This window comes from Salvia miltiorrhiza, chromosome 2 (genome assembly GCF_028751815.1).
Source record: "Salvia miltiorrhiza cultivar Shanhuang (shh) chromosome 2, IMPLAD_Smil_shh, whole genome shotgun sequence".
In the NCBI taxonomy this organism is placed as follows: Eukaryota; Viridiplantae; Streptophyta; class Magnoliopsida; order Lamiales; family Lamiaceae; genus Salvia; species Salvia miltiorrhiza.
In genome coordinates, this window is record NC_080388.1 from 55,400,470 (window position 1) to 55,413,400 (window position 12,931).

The window sequence follows — 12,931 nt, forward strand, 5'->3', positions numbered from 1 at the left end:
TGAATTTTTGGATCTGGAAATTTAGTGGTGACTGTAGTTTCAAGCATTTTGCAATGGTATAGTTCGAACTCCTTCAAGTCATGGGATAGTTCGAACTCATTCATCATCAGTTCGAACTCCCACTCAAACACCATAAACATACTTGATATGAAAATTCCACATAACTAATATTGTTCAAGCAAAATATATACTGAAATGATGAACACATAATTTCCAAGTACTATATAAAAGTGATAGCATCAAAATATTTGGTTTAACCAATACGAACCACTAGATTCCCAACAAGCTAATATTACCAAAACAAAATACTAAAACTTAACTACAAATATTGCAGCAGCATATCACACCAAAATAAACCGCTGTCAATATTTCCCATGTCTATAGTTTCCTAGACATTAGTATGTGTAAGACATACTGTGGTTTCGCCTCAACGGGGAGTCCCATAAAGAGCTCGAGACCCTGCTTGTCACCTGCCAACATTTGATACGCATCAAATTTATCTACCATTGTCAAGGTAGGCATGCTATTGATTTGATCAAACACTTCCTTTCTAGCTTTCACCAAATCTTGCTTGTAACCAAGCTTCGAAGCTATGCAATCCATCCTCGCATTAGCGTTGCTGCTCATCTATTTGAACAGATTGAACCATTTCTCATCGTCGTCGTTTGCTTTTCTCTTCTTACCCGAGACTCGTGGAGCACGTTCTGCCTTCTCGGGTTGACACACACTGTCAGCGGGGCCCTCGGTCTCTGTATCGGCAGTAAACACAGGAACATAATCACCATACGCTCCATCATTCTCGTCGTCTTCAACAATGTTCCTCATTTCATCTACTGCATCAGTAACATCTTCTGCTGTTGTCCCAGTTGCTCGATCCTTTCCAAATATCTCCTTCCACTCTTCCAAATGAGGCCAACTTTTTTTTTTCATCCCACGTGCAGAAGGATCACGCTACACAAATAAACAGAGCGAACGTCCAACGAAATTAGATACACAGGATAGGTAACATAGTGGTAACAAAAAAATGCAAATACCTTTACAATATCATCCCATTGTTCGAGAGTGCAATCAATCATAAACTTTCCATCGACATTAAAGCCAATACCGCTATCCCTCAACATCAGTGACAATGAGTAATAGTTCCTCTTCCACATGGAGATTTTTGAGTGAATATGTGGGATACCCTGGAGATCAGTCCCTGGAAATGCAATCTTCATGGCTTCTTCAAGTTTCGCAAGATAACCCGCTCTAAAGCCATTATCTGATCTCCATCCATTAACTACTATTTCCTTCAATGCGGCAATCAACTGTTCCTCCTCCCTTAGTGACCATGAACGTCGTGTCTTTTCGGATTTATTGGGCTTTACGCGGCCGGCGTCATTGCTCGCCGAGTCTAACCATACACACAAAACCCAAACAGCCGCACCACAATTAGATAAGACCAGCTATACAATGCCGCAATTATAATCAAGCCAATGTTGCAAAATAATGGTAATATGAATAAAATGGAAACTCGACAAAACGATCAAAAGCTTGGTAATATGAATGCAGCAAGTCAACCGAGCTAAATGGAATGGAATCATATTTCCACCTCGTTGAAAGCAAGGTGTGCCCGAAAAAATCAATCACCAAATTATACATATGCTGAAAAGTTATTGAAACATACAAAATACACAAGTGTTGGTTGGGTGAAGGCCAGAGAAAAATCTGAAATACAGGCCCAAATAACGTTGTTTCCGATTATCACAGAACACTCACCCAAATCGATTTAATCCAACAATAACTAAGGATCCTCAACAATTGATTTCAAATATTAAAAAAAAGCCTAGAACAAATTATTACCTTGTTGGAAGGCAGACATTGAGACTTTTTCAAAATGAAAAACTCGAACTCAGCAAACACCCTTGAAGAGTTGGTGTTCTAATTTTTGGGGAGCCCTATGTTTGGAATGGTAAATGAAATCTGCAATTGTAGGAGTGAATCGATGGGTTTCTCTTTTTATTGTGAGAACCCGCGCCCAAGTTCCCAAATTTGGCGCTAAAACTATTATCTCCATCTTTTATAGTTGAGGGTATATGTTTGTAAATTTAATATTTAAGTGGAGGGTAAGGTGGTAATTTCACAATATAAGCTATAATATCAAACACTATCAAACACGTGAGTTCTTATATCAAACAATAATTCCTATTAACTAGTGCTTATCTAGGAAATATCAAACAATGATATAAAATAGTTAATCTCAATAAATATGTATTAGATATCTAGAAGTAATTAATCTCTATATTACCATCAAACACGCCCTTAGTAATAACCTTTTTATAGTAGTAGGCGTAGCACTTGTTCCGATCCCGGCAATATGATTGTATGGAAAATTTCCTGTGTACATGTCAAAGCATTTAAAAGTTGATTTTATTTTTGGGAAGAAAACAATTTTAAATTGATATAACTCGGGGAAATTAAAAAAAGGAGAGAGAGATTTATTACGCCGTCTGGAGTCTTCTCACCTGCGACTGCGATCCCTTTCCTCATAGCGTGGGAACGCGTAGGGTTTTGATTTTCTGTTCTGCGCAAAATTACTCCATTTCAGTTTTCATATGGCGCTATCACCCTCCTAGAACCCACAACATTCCTGGTCGAATACGTCAGAATCAGCCGTCATGGCGATTCGGTTCACCGTCAAGTACTCGGCGTCCGTCGCCTCTAACATGACGGCTTCGTGCGCCGCGTCCGGGAAATTCTTTGGATCCCGGTTCGTCGATGATTGCATACAGAGATCCCGCATCTTTCAGCACCCTCCCTCGCAGAAGCCGGACTCCAATTACGCCGACTTCCGCCGCACTAAATGGAAGAGAAATCCGATCAACCCGACCCCCGCCTTGTGCTCTAAACTGGCCGGAGAGATTCTCGGAGGAAATTCCCAGTCGCCGTTGGTGCTCGGATTAATTTCCTTGTTGATGCAGTCAGTGGGGACTTCTTCGAGCTCGACTGTTTTGGGTATTTCGCCCCTGAAGGCGTCTTCGGCCATTTCCTTTTTCCGGCTTTCTAAGTGGTTGCCATGTAATGAACCTTCTTTTAGGGAGGTGGATAGAGAAACCCTAGCTGGCGGCAGCAGCGGAGAAGCAGTCAATGCAAAGAGTGTTGGTGGTTTGAAGGTATTAGCGGCGGCAGCCAGTGGTGATGGTGATAGACGTGTGGGCGTTTCACCGGAGAGGATTTCTGGTGTTAGTAATAGTTGGTATTTGAAATTGAAGAACTTGGGCTTCACCTCGGAAGATGCCAAGGCCACTTTTACTGCTTTAAGCATTCGCATTCTGTTTAAGTCGACTTTGGCCGAGCCAAGGTCTATTCCCACCACTTCAATGTACCCTACCCTTGATGTGGGTGATCGAATTCTAGCGGAGAAGGTATGCGTTTAACCTAGCTAAAATCTGACCGACTTCATTTATCACGGTTAAGGGACGTTTAAGCCTTTATTGTTAAACATAGTAAGGCTAATCCATTGTTTACTAAGATGAATTGGAACTTTGGGATATCCCAAGGCCCTTATTAATTTCTATCTTTTAAGCTAATTTTGCTTGACTCGTATCCTACTGAGAGGGTGGAATTGAATATATCCTAGTAATCTCAATCATATATCTTATCAATGCCCCCTTGTGGTATTGTAATGTGTAGAAGTTCCACGAGTACTCTAGCAGATTTTTGGTATTATGTGAATATTGAAAGCTTACTGAGTGAATCAGTGTTATACAAAGAACTTGAATCATAGACCCTTCGTTAACATAATACACAATTGCATTTCGTTTTTGTTGTCAGCATTTTTGATGTGGATGTGAATATGAGGCTTAGGTTTCATCAAGTTGCTGTGCGCAGAAACAAATACAGTTTTTGGGGTGTATTGGCATGGGAATTTACTTGTTGAGGCTCATGGCATTAATTTTAGAGGGTGTTACTATTGAGCCTTGCCGAAGAAAAATGGTATAGGCTAATCTATTGTTTACTAAGATGGGTTGGAACTTTATGGATATCCTAAGGCCCTTGATAATTTCTACAATTTAAGCTAACTTGCTTGATTCATATCCAATTGAAATGGGTAGGATTGAAGAAATCCTAGTGATTAAGATAACAATACTCAATCATATATGTTATCAGTCTTGCATAGTTAAACACCCTTTTAATGTACTGTTTATAGAAAAGCTTTTGAAGTTACTTGTGGGGAAAACGTTATGCAATGTTTATATTCTTGCTACATGGTGTATGCAAAATTTTGAGCAGTTTCCTTATTCTTTCTCCTCTATTGGGACATGAAGTGGTAGTAGATGACTATGAGTGGTTTCAAAGTCTAAAATGTAACATGTTGTTCGACTATGATGTGCGTCACTGAAGCAATGGCAAGAAGTAACTTTGACTGGTCTAGATACAATTATCTATATGTAGAAGATTGGTGTACGTCTGATTGCTTTAATTTGAAAATAACATCTGTACAATGAGATCACAAGATAATTTCTTTTGTTCTTGTTTTATTGATGAGCATTCCAGGTCTCTTATTTATTCAAGAAGCCTGAAGTCTCGGATATTGTGATTTTTAAAGCTCCTTTAATTCTTCAGGTATGCTCGTTTAGTTCTGGCACCATTGACAACATTATTACTCTAACATAGTAACATGTTAATTACTTTCATGACCTGTTTTCAGGAAATCGGTTTTAGTTCATCCGATGTGCTCATCAAAAGAGTTGTAGCAAAAGCTGGTGACTATGTAGAAGTAATTTGAAATGATTGTTAATTTATATGTGTTTGTCACATCTTGTCCTTCAAGTGGTTTGATTTTATGCCTTATCCAGGTTCGTGATGGGAAATTGTTGGTCAATGGGATTGCTCAAGATGAAGATTTCATATTGGAACCTCTTGAGTATGAAATGGATCCAGTGGTATATTTTTGTGTTTATTTTTTTGTTTGTACCTTATCATCTACATCTATATAATGAGTAAAAACATTTATTAACTATTTTATTTTATACAGCTTGTACCTGAGGGCTATGTATTTGTGCTGGGAGACAATAGGAATAACAGCTTTGATTCTCATAACTGGTAATCAATTCATCATTGCTATCTGATTACTCACTCCAACATTTTATTCATGTTGAATGTTGGGAAGAGACTACCTATGATATATTGTTATTCATTCTTCCTTTTCTTCTGCTTTCCACTAACCATTTTTTATATAGTGGTGATGGATATAAGATTATCTGACCTAACTTCTTGCTAAAACGAGAAAGTAAACTGTTAATAAATCGACACATGGTGAAAGAAGTGCTTTTTATTAACAGCAAAGACTTGCATAGATTTTAATCCAGAACTTTTGATGTTACAGGGGTCCATTGCCTATTGAAAACATTGTTGGTAGATCAGTCTTCCGGTACTGGCCTCCTTCTAGAGTTTCTGATACAATGTACGCCACATCCCAGGGGGGCAGAACTGTGGCATGTTCTTGATGCGTTGCCTTCTGGTTTATTCAGATGGTTTATTTAATCTGTTTTTATCACAACTCATCAACTCTGTTATTTATTTAACCTTCTTACTCCTTCCATACCCGAGTGCTGGATTAGATTTCCTTCTAAAGTGTTCTCTTTCATGCGGGATAAACTTTACTACATTGACGAGTTGGCTGCAGTGCCAGTGAGTCTGCCAGATAATGAGACTAGCACGAGGCTGGCAGGCTGCTTCTGTATTGCGGTGGAAACTACAAGAGCCTTTTTGAAGATGGCGATTATCAAAGTTATTCCATTTCAACTGCTTTCAAAGAATCAATTGTTACAAATGGCAGATGAGAGTACATGCTATTTTTGTTTTAATTTCCATTCTATTTTTGTAGACTTGTTGGATTCTTAGTTTTCATTTTTCTTCCATTCCTCCGCATGATGGTATTAGTGTCTTATATATAGCCAAAATAATTTGTATAGATAGCTCCTCCGTTGTGGGGTGAAGTCATGAATAAGTAGGGGATCCTAACTAGGCCGATATCTACATGTATTTTGGAAACTTGTATCCGTGGTTCTTATTTCAAGTGTAGATCCTCAACTCTCCCCCGTGTTTGGGATTCGACTTAATGTGAGTTTTCATTTTATGATCTTTAAGTATTTCTTAGTGCATTTGCTCAGATACAACAGCTTATTTCTCTACACTACAGCCCCTACATTTGCTGCTTTGAAAAGTTAGCTGATACATGACCAAACATGTTTGAGAGTAGTAATCTCAGTTTGCTGATGATTTATTTTTCTGTAACGATGGATGTATATCTCCATATGTAACATTTTAGGGGCTGGAATTCCTACAAACACTCTTATCAATTCTTTCCTCGACATAATCGACAGAGGCGCCCGGTGCCTTCTCCGTTTGCAGCTTGTATTTGTACCACGACGCGCATAGCAAATACACCCCGAAGTTTAGAACGCTCAAGAGCGCAAGCAACCAGTAGAAATACTCCAATCTGTCTGTGTTGAGGTTGTTGCTCGACAGCCATCCTCCGCTGGCCTTGTTCACCACATTGACCACCATAGTGCTGGTGTAGTAGCCGAATGCCAAGGAGCACTTCGAGATGGCGGTGCCCAGCGACTTCATCCCGGCCGAGCTCTCCGCGTAGAAGAAGTCCAGCAGCCCCACCACCGTAAATGTGTCAGCCATCCCGAATATTGCATACTGTATACCCAGCCAGAACACACTCATTGGGAGAGGCCCCGCCGAGTCCACCATGTTGTGCTCAACAGCCACGCTCTTCCTGTGTGTCTCGATGACTCCACTCACCGCCATGGAGATTATGGAGAGGACTAGACCCACTCCGACCCTTTGGAGCTGTGTAATGCCCGTCGGGATGCCTGTCAGCCTTCGTGCCAGCGGGACGAAGAAACGGTCATATGCCGGGAGAAGTATGGACATAAATACAAGGGGGATCACTGGGATTGAGGGGCCTGGCACTTGGAAGCTTCCTAAACTTCTGTCCATTGTCATGCTTTGCTGTATTGTAAATGTCTGCAGCTGAGCCACGCATGTGTTCATGAAAACAGTGCTCACTATGATCGGCAGCATCCGCATTAAGATCTTCGTTTCTTCCACTTGTGTGATTGTGCACACTCTCCATGACTCTGAATCTTCTGAGTTCGAGTTCCTTGGGATCGCTGCAAGGTCCAACAACCTGAAACCGCTTCTTCTCAGTTTTGGTTGACAAAAAAGGGTGGAAAATAAATTTGCTATTAAAAAGAATGCACCCTTACAGAACATGTTGATGTGCCTGTACACGAAAGAAACCTTACTTGAATTGATCGGTTCTCTGAAGAATCTCATTGTTTCCTACTTCTTTATCATGAATTTCATGGAGCTCTTGTGCTATCTTTGGTACAGGTAAGTTCCTGTTTCTAACTGCTACTACCAATACCTAGTCATACAATGAAAACTTTGTATGAGCCAAGAAAGTTATATGTTTGGAAAAAAAATTGGTGCTGATATAAGGCTGCGTACGTACCTGTAGTATTCGGACTAAGGGGCTCGTACCTTTTGGCACGTTGGTCCGATACAGTGATCTCCCCATAGCGAGTAACAGAATAGCTACTGCCACTGCTAGACCACACACTCCGAACGACCAATCCCAGCCCTGGTTGGTGCTTATCCACACCAAAAATGTGACCCCGAACATTCCTCCGAATGTGACCGAGAACATGTACCAGTTGAAGAAGCTCGAGAGTGACGCGGCCTCTTTAGGGTCCCTTTCGTCGTATTGATCTGCTCCAAGAGAAGCCAGGGCCCCCTTGATCCCTCCTGTGCCCAGTGCTACCAAATACAGCCCTGTGAAGAGTATCGCCTCTTGGTTGCTGCTCGCTGATTCACATCCAATCGTTGCATCTTTGCATGGCAAAGGCCTCAGCTGTTTCAAGTGTGCTTGAACTGCTAGCAGACTGTACCCCTGCAAATTGAAACCATTTCATCATTTTGATCAAAATCATTTCAGTTTACATAAATAGGTGAATTTTGTAATTAATTACCAGTATTTCGAAGCAGCCGAAAAGGATGCAAGTCTTGAACCTGGACAAGTAAGTGTCTGAGATGAATCCTCCGAATAGAGAGAGGAGAAAGGTAGTCCCCATGAAGTTTGTAAGAGTGGTGGCAGACTTGGTTAAGCCGAAGTTCATGTAACCGTAGAAGTAAGTCACTAAGCTCACTCCGTTTGAAAGGAACGCCATTGTCTCCAGCGTTGTCATCGCTGCATTGCATATATCATAAATCACAAACTAATTACTCTTTTCTTGATTTATTCTCAATTTAATTACGTACCAAAGACAAACACGGTTGCTCTTCTACCTCCCTTGGCCCCTGCTTGCTGCCCATGTTGGATGTTTTCATTTCCAAGAATCCCCTAAAGCAGGAATCAAGAGAGTTAATTAATGCATGTGGAATTCTAAAATACTGAATAAGCTCTTGCATAGATAGACTTACCATTTTCATGCAATGCCTTAGCTTGCTTGTTTGGTCCAATGAGGGTTGAAGGCTCTAGCATCTCTTCAACTGTGTGTTTATATACAAGTCATAGTGACAGGCAATGAATATGAGGAATCTTAGTAATAATTAAGCTAGCTAGTCAACTGGAAGGGGTGCTCTTTTGTCTCTTATAGTTGCATAATCACTCCAGCAGTATTGCAACAACCAACATGGTTAGTTAATTTAAGATCGACGTAGATGTTTGGCTTCGTTTATTATTATATAACTAGCTTCATATGATTAGCTTTCGACTCCAATTTTCTCTGTGTTGTCCGTTGTTCGACGCATCCATTCACACTTTATATTTATGTAACTATTTATCGCACTCCAAATACAAAATTCTGCTTCCATCACTCAAATTAACTTATAATTATCTTGTAAAATATTTGACTTAATGATTTCATTTTAAAATAAATTATAATATACTCCATTTGTTCCTTAAAAATATTAATTTTTTTTGTCATTTTTGTATGTCCCACAAAAAATATTCATTTTCTACATTTGGACTGTACTTTACTACAAATTCATTTTCTACATTTGGTATGAAATAAAAAATTTATTGAGAACAAAAAGAAGAGAAAACCTACGAAAAAAAAAATTCTATATAATTAATATTTCCTATTAATAAATTCCGAAGATAAAATACATACGAGTACATAATTTGGAAACTTTTACATGTCAGAATTAAGAAAACTAAAATAAAAGGAAGTTCATAAACGTTTAGGTACACGCCTTATTTTCAAGGAAACAGAGTAATTAAAATATTTAAATTTATTTAATATGTTTTAAATAATCAACAGTTATTTATTTTTATTAGTTTTTTCATATCACATACCGAACTAAATAAGCAAATCAAATTTTATAGACAAATATTTTGATTATACCTATATGTCATTAATTCGGTACGTGATATGTGAAAAATAATAGTACAAAATAAATTTTATATACAATATTAAATAACTAAAATATCAAAAATTAAATTAAGTAATATAATGACATATAGGTATAATCAAACTATGCGAATAGACACACTTATAATATAATAATACTAATATATAAATATATCTATACTATATTAAAACAGCAGTTTTCAATTAGAAATTGATTTCAAATCAATTTGAAATTGATTTGAATGGCAATTTTGATAATACTTTTAATATGAAGGTTAAAAAAAATTATTAACACCACTAACTCATTTCACACGTTCACACTAATTTAACAAAATATATTAATTACTTAGAAAACACTATTCAAATATATTTATTCAAATTGATTTTCTTTTAAATTCATCAACTTTAATTTATAAAAAAATATTCAATATGGATGTTAAATTAAAGATAATGACGATATCTTTAATTTGATGTAAAAATTATAAAAAATAAATTTAAAACCAATAAGTTATTATAGTTTAAAGTCACCAAATTATTTTTTTCTCTCTCCTCTCTCTTCTCTCCTCTCTCATTTCTCATTTTTTAAAATTCACGGTTCTTTCATTCCTTTTTCCATATTTTTTTATTTTATTTTTTATGTTTTTACTATAGATCAGTATTTTTTATATTTTACTATTTATATTTTTATTATATCAGTTTAATGCAATTACAATGATGAAACTTATATTTGTTCATTTTAAAAATCTTTAGCTTAAAAATATTTTTTTAAAGGTCAACTTTATATTAATATAAATTTGTAGATAAATAACTAATATATAGTATATCTTAAAAATCGAATTTTTAATCTTCAAAATTACTCATTGGAAAATCAGTAATTAGAGAACCATTATCGATTTTCTTTAAAAATAAAAAATAAAAGTAAATTGAAGAGTTTAATTTTTTAGTAGCACATTTATTTAAATTTACTGAAATTGTATACATTTTATTTTGGAAAATGAACGACACATATCTCATGTTAAACCCTTTATTTTTTCACTTTCCAATTGAAAAAAAAAATGTATACATTGTAACTATTTTAAAATTTGAGCATAAACAAAATGACCTCATAAATATGCATTCGAAAACTATATTAAACTACAGTTATACTATATGTAAATAAATAAATAGTTTTGTACATCTTAGAATATTATATGATCCATAATGATACTCATTATCATCTATACTTGCTTTTGATATTTCATAATTTATTTATTTATAAATTTATACACATTATCAATTAAATCAATTAATTGCTATTTCAATAATTGAAAATTCGAATGTTTTCAGATTGATATTTTTATTGAGATTATATTGTGAATAATTTATTTTTTATTGAGATAATTTATGTTTATATTTACTTATATATATATATATATATATATATATATATATATATATTATGTTTAACATTTTTATTTATTTATTTAAATTATCGTTCAATTTCGATGATGGTCGTGCATCGCACGAGCGGGCACATACTAGTTATATCATAAATCAGCAAATCAAATTTTGTAAAATAAAGATATTTTTATAATACACGTCTTCCTAACTTTGTCCTACTTGGGCTAAAGGCAATGCAAATTAGTTATACCTTTAAATTAAAGGAAGCAGCATGGGGGACTTTTTATATTGAGATAACTAACATGACGAGGGAATTAACGAGAAGGAATTTCATCGTTATGTTCAATTGAAATTCCATTGTGAACGACCCTTTTAACTTGCACTTTCCAATTCAAGGTTATTTTTTATTTATATTTGCCTATATGAATGGTATTTCAGTGGCATCAAGAAATATAATTAAATTATCATGCTATGTATTTTGGTATTTTCACATATGGAAGGTTTAGAGAGTATTTGGATGAATTTATTAGCTCTTTAAAAAACGTTTTTACAATTTATAAGCCCTCATTAAATAAATTCCAATTTATTTTTTTAGGGTTAATTACATATAATATCACGAACTTTGTCTGAAATCCATTTTCCGCACGATCTTTAAAATTTTCATTTTTTATCAAATACTTTGACATTTGTTCAATTTTTCTACGATTTTTTTACCCTTAAATCGGAATCGACGTGGCGCTGATGTGGCTTGCCGGAATCGGAATCGGAATCAGTTTAAACATTAAAACCCTCGTTTCGGCAATCAGCGCCACCAATGGACAAAGCACCGGCACCAACAATCGGCGCACTGGTTTGGAAGATTGGAAACACGAAGCAATCGACGCCAGCAATCAGCGAGCAATCAGCGCCACTGATTTGGAAGACCTCGACACGAAGACTTCCACACTGGTTTGGAGAGGAACCCTTCGACAGAGGTGGTGGAAAGGAATGCAATCATTTTTTTCTAGTGTCAAAAGCAATCTTTGATTTCATTTTGCCCGATAAAAATGAGAAATTAGAAGAAATTAGGGTTTTTATGATTTAATATTATATGTGTAATTTAAAATTCATATATATTCCACGTCAGTGTTACGTGTAAAATTAAATCCACGTCACTGCTATGTCATTTTTACGGTCATCGAATAAAAAATCGTGGGAAAATTAAACAAATGTCAAAGTATTTGATAAAAAAATAGAATTTTTAAAGATCGTGAGGAAAATGGATTTCGGACAAAGTTCATGATATTATATGCACTTAACCCTTTTTTATAATCTCATAAGAAATAGTCGTTTTATGAAAATAATCTTACTACATTTTGTTATTTTCATCAAATGTCCTTGTAATTTCATATATTTTAATTTTCTCTCTCCAACTCGCAATTCTCTCCGACTCAATTGTCCAAATACATTAACAAATTATAACCACTCGAGATATTACATTTATAAACTCTCAATAAACTTAATCACACATCTCCTTAGTATATTGTGAGATAAGAAGGCAGCCGCATCAACCATGAAAATGGAGTTCATGGGATATGAGGTTGAAGAGTCGAGTATCGATCATTTCTCGATCAAGAACATATCCTTGGGAAGGTGTAGAAATTCCTGTTATTAGGCGTGCATAGAAAACACGATAAATAAATAAATAACTAATATGAGCTAGGTTAGTGTTTTTTTTTTTTTTTTTTTTAACACAAAAAAGAAAGTGGGACACTACTAATGGGACGGAGGGAGTATTTGTTTTTTTTTTTTTTTTAACTTGGAGGAATTAGGGAGGGGAAGTAGTGGGGTTTGAACCCGAGACCTCACTGTTCACACACAGGAGGTCCCCCTTGGGGACATATGAGGTTAGTGTTAGACACTATCTCCGCAGGACAAAATATTCTATTATAGTGAAAGGTTTCGCAACATATGTCCCAAGAAACAATCGACTATAACGATAATGAGTAGTTGTATTACATCTCATTTATCCAACGAGCTTATGAAATACTTGGGACTTGATACTTTTCCTAGAACTCGACTATTGATGTACGAAAAATACTTGGGACTGGATACTTTTCCTAGAACTCGACTATTGATGTACGAAAAGATAGAAAGAG

General features: G+C 36.0%; 3 protein-coding genes across 3 annotated transcripts; 1 reads left to right on the forward strand and 2 right to left on the reverse strand.

The window, feature by feature from the left end:
* Positions 1-627: 627 nt before the first annotated feature.
* LOC131009758 (uncharacterized) lies at positions 628-2,529 on the reverse strand. The gene is made up of 3 exons (XM_057937167.1): positions 2,505-2,529; positions 1,035-1,393; positions 628-951 (listed from the first exon to the last, which is right to left on the reverse strand). Exons 1-3 carry the CDS (start codon positions 2,527-2,529, stop codon positions 628-630), a joined length of 708 nt encoding a protein of 235 aa, XP_057793150.1.
* LOC131010397 (thylakoidal processing peptidase 1, chloroplastic-like) lies at positions 2,328-6,126 on the forward strand. Its single transcript, XM_057937897.1, has 6 exons — positions 2,328-3,404; positions 4,537-4,605; positions 4,691-4,759; positions 4,839-4,925; positions 5,018-5,085; positions 5,369-6,126. Exons 1-6 carry the CDS (start codon positions 2,658-2,660, stop codon positions 5,487-5,489), a joined length of 1,161 nt encoding a protein of 386 aa, XP_057793880.1. The 5' UTR covers positions 2,328-2,657; the 3' UTR covers positions 5,490-6,126.
* A 158-nt stretch (positions 6,127-6,284) lies between these two features.
* Positions 6,285-8,610, reverse strand: LOC131010396 (protein NRT1/ PTR FAMILY 4.5-like). Its single transcript, XM_057937896.1, has 6 exons — positions 8,482-8,610; positions 8,320-8,401; positions 8,031-8,248; positions 7,514-7,951; positions 7,305-7,426; positions 6,285-7,186 (listed from the first exon to the last, which is right to left on the reverse strand). The coding sequence occupies exons 1-6, from the start codon at positions 8,488-8,490 to the stop codon at positions 6,310-6,312; spliced, it is 1,746 nt and encodes a 581-aa protein (XP_057793879.1). The 5' UTR covers positions 8,491-8,610; the 3' UTR covers positions 6,285-6,309.
* Positions 8,611-12,931: the final 4,321 nt, after the last annotated feature.